We start from the raw sequence: 3,818 nt of genomic DNA on the forward strand, positions 1-3,818 counted from the left end.
ACAGAATAAATTTCCTCCAAAAGACTATCACAGATATAGTGTTCACTACCACATTACAATTTGAAAAAGGCAAAAATCTACAGGGTAAATTTCCTCTCAAAAATGACACTGATACAGTTAACATACAGTAGTCAATTCAAAAGCGACTATCCTTGATATAACAATATTTTACGGAGTAAATTTCCTCCCAAAGATATCACTGATGCAGTTTTCACCACAACAATTACAATTTGAAAATAGCAAAAAATTACAGAGTAAATTTCCTCTCTAAACTCACATTGGTGCATTGTACATTCAGTATTTCAAAGCCAAAGCAACCATCTTTAACATACTGGATTTTACATTCATTATTCGCAGATAAAAAATAAACATCTAAAAATAAATTGATCACTTTTTACAGGAAAAAAAACATACATTTTACATCTTATTTAATAATCGGATTTATGCAGTGAATACGATATAAATCCATTTATCACAGCGCACCACGCGGTATAATGCGCGCGCAATATACGCGCAGAGCATAGGAGCAGTCAGTTATCAACCACCCTCAAAGATACACGTCTTAATTTGAGTACTGCTTAATTGGGGAAATATTCTCAAAAAAATTTTTCCAAAACACTTCTTTGGAGATATGCCTAAGTGCAAGTCATCCGCAACTGTGGTTACTGCTGCAAAAAAGTCCACCAGAAAAGAAAGAGCTGCAACCAAATCGCACCAAAAAGAAGGGGGAAATGACGATAATGCTATTCACGGCACGGAAGAGGGCATTAACGAGCCTGTTAGCTCAATAGGTAAGTCTGACTACTTACCTACGCCTATTGTTAGTATAACTGATGCATTGGGTTGCACGATCCCTTTCAAAACCCGCGAAAAAATACAAAATGGGGAGTATTTAGATCTGGGCGTTCTGTTGGAAACGACGGAAGAAAGGGACAAGAAAAATAAAATTAACCTAGTAGATGGGGAACTGGTTTTGCAAAAAGGCAAAAGTAGGAAAATCACCGATATCGGGAAATGGACAGACGCATTCCTTGTATTTACTAGCATTTACGTCGAAGCTCACCCCGATCAATCACTTGGCTTACTGAAATATATGCACACGATTAGACTGGGCTCCTATAGATCTCCCACCGGCTGGAAATTGTATGACGAGCAATTTAGGCTTAAAAAGGCAAGAAATAGTTCTATGGAATGGGGGCAAATCGACAATGAACTTTGGATGTTATACGTAACTTCTCCAGTTACCATTCCCCAAAAAACAGTTGAACCGTCAAAAGGCATGTGTTTTGATTTTAACTACAAGGGTGCATGTAGTAAACCCTATTGTATTTACGCACATCGTTGTATCAGGTGTGCATCTGACCACCCAATGTCCACTTGTCCTCGTAGCCCAGCCCCTCGCTTTCCCATGCAAAAGCAGCCTTTTCGTTTTCAATCACCAAATCAGCAACCACGCCCAGCGCAAACCCCAAACTATAGATTTCGCTACCCCCAGGGGGCTAAAGCACCTCGGTCATTCTCCAGTAGATATTAATCAACTCTCAATATTGATACAGTCATATCCAAACCATGATGTGGGCAATGAGTTATTAAATGGGTTTAAATTTGGATTTCCCCTTCACTATATAGGCCAACGCACTCACTTGGAGTGTAAAAATTTAATTTCGGCAAACCAGCATCCGAACGAAATTCAGAATATATTGCAAAGTGAAATTGATATGGGTCGCATGGCCGGACCTTTCTACAATATACCACTTTCGAATCTGAGGGTGTCTCCAATAGGCGTCGTGCCAAAATCTAGCGGGGGGTGGCGTTTAATTACTCATCTGTCATATCCACATAACAATAGCGTGAACGACTTCATTGATAAAGAACTTTCATCTGTACACTACTCATCATTCGATAGCGCTATCGAAATGATAAGTCAGCTCGGAAAAGGCGCTTTATTGGGCAAAATGGACATAAAAAGTGCATTTAGACTTTTACCAATTCAACCAGATGATTTTTGTTTACTTAGCTTCAAATTTGAGGATAAATACTACATTGACAAATGTTTGCCATTTGGCTGTTCTATTTCATGCGCTACATTTGAGAAATTCGCGTCCTTTTTGGAATGGACCGTCAGGTCGCAATCTGCTTGCTCACATGTCACACACTATCTTGACGACTTCCTGTTTGCTGGTTCAGCGAAATCTGACGATTGCTCAAGACTCATGAGGCAATTTGGGGAGTTATGTAAAGCACTGGGAATACCTCTTGCCATCGATAAAACTGTCGGACCCGTCACAAAATTAACTTATCTGGGTTTGGAAATTGACACATGTCTCGGGCAAGTCCGCATCCCCAACGAAAAACTAATCAAACTTAAGATCTCGTTGACAGAAATGGCAAATAAATCTAAAGTCACTTTGAAGGAGATGCAATCTCTCGTCGGCCAATTAAACTTTTGCACCAAAGCAGTGCGATCTTCCCGCGCCTTTAATCGCCGGTTTTACGACGCGATGATTGGCGTACAAAGACAGCATCATTTTATCCGCATAACAAAATCCATCAAAGACGATTTGCTCATGTGGCTCAATTTTTTGAACCACTTCAATGGCATATGCTATTTAAATGATGTTGATTGGTTAAGTAGTGATATTCTTCAATTGTATACAGACAGTGCAGGGGGTAAGAACCTAGGGTGCGGGGCATATTTAAACGGTAAATGGGCCCACTTCGCTTGGCCCTCAACATGGGGGGATACGGAAATTTTGAGAGTTTGTTCGCTATTTAGTATACCTATCAATGAAATATAATTTTAGATATAAAGCAGAACATATCCCTGGTTTATGTAATAATATTGCTGATGCTTTGTCTCGTCGACAGTGGACCAAATTCCAGGAACTAGCACCAAAGGAAGATGTAAAGTCAACTCCTATTCCGCTGGTATTTCACTCACTGATATCAGGAGTGAAACCGTTAGATTAATCGACATGGCCACTTCAGAAAACACTAAAGCGGCATACAACAACGGCCTCGATTTATTTTCTAAGTTCAGGTCCGAGTTCCATCTCCGTAACTCTTGGCCTCCATCGCTTGAGGAATTGACAAACTTCGTTGCTTTCCTTTCCGTCAAAGGTTACGCTGTGAGTACTGTCAAAACATATCTAGCAGCAATATCACATAGGATTAAGATTTCCACCTTAGATTTACCAGACTATACTTCACATTTTATTGTTCGGAAAATGGTAGAAGGAATGAAGAGAGAGAGACACTCCAAAGACTCACGTTTACCAATAACGATTCAGCTCCTCCATAAATTAATTAATACATTACCAGCTGTGTGCACATCGAGTTACGAGGCGAGCCTCTTTTCTGCGGCGTTTTCCTTGGCCTTTTTTTGGCTTTCTTCGAGTCGGGGAATTTACAGTAGGCTCGAAAAATTCAAACGCAGCATTACTTAATAACGATCTCGTTATGAATGAGCCTTCATCCTACTTAGAAGTTAACCTTAGGAGGTCAAAGACTGACCAGTACGGCAAAGGAACTCAATTAATTATTCCCGTTATCAGCGGTCCTTACTGTCCGCTATTACTAATGCACAAGTATTTACAACAAAGACCAAGCATTTCTGGTCAATTATTTTGTCATTTCGGCGGTAAACCACTAACTAGATATCAATTTAATTCCGTCTTAAGTAAATGCCTCGCGCGTCTCAGTTTATCTAGATGCAACTATAAATCACACTCCTTTAGAATTGGAGCAGCTACATACTTTCATTCTCAGGGCGTTGATGACGAAACAATTAAAATGTTAGGAAGGTGGAAGTCAGATTG

General features: G+C 39.9%; 1 protein-coding gene across 1 annotated transcript; it reads left to right on the top strand.

Annotated features, from left to right (window-relative positions):
• Positions 1-437: 437 nt before the first annotated feature.
• On the top strand, positions 438-1,991 carry LOC134277712 (uncharacterized). Its single transcript, XM_062760034.1, has one exon. It carries the CDS (start codon positions 632-634, stop codon positions 1,532-1,534), a length of 903 nt encoding a protein of 300 aa, XP_062616018.1. The 5' UTR covers positions 438-631; the 3' UTR covers positions 1,535-1,991.
• Positions 1,992-3,818: the final 1,827 nt, after the last annotated feature.

This window comes from Saccostrea cucullata, unplaced genomic scaffold, assembly GCF_032062105.1.
Source record: "Saccostrea cucullata isolate Sc308-1 unplaced genomic scaffold, CSIRO_AGI_Scuc_v1 ctg12499, whole genome shotgun sequence".
Classification (NCBI taxonomy): domain Eukaryota; kingdom Metazoa; phylum Mollusca; class Bivalvia; order Ostreida; family Ostreidae; genus Saccostrea; species Saccostrea cuccullata.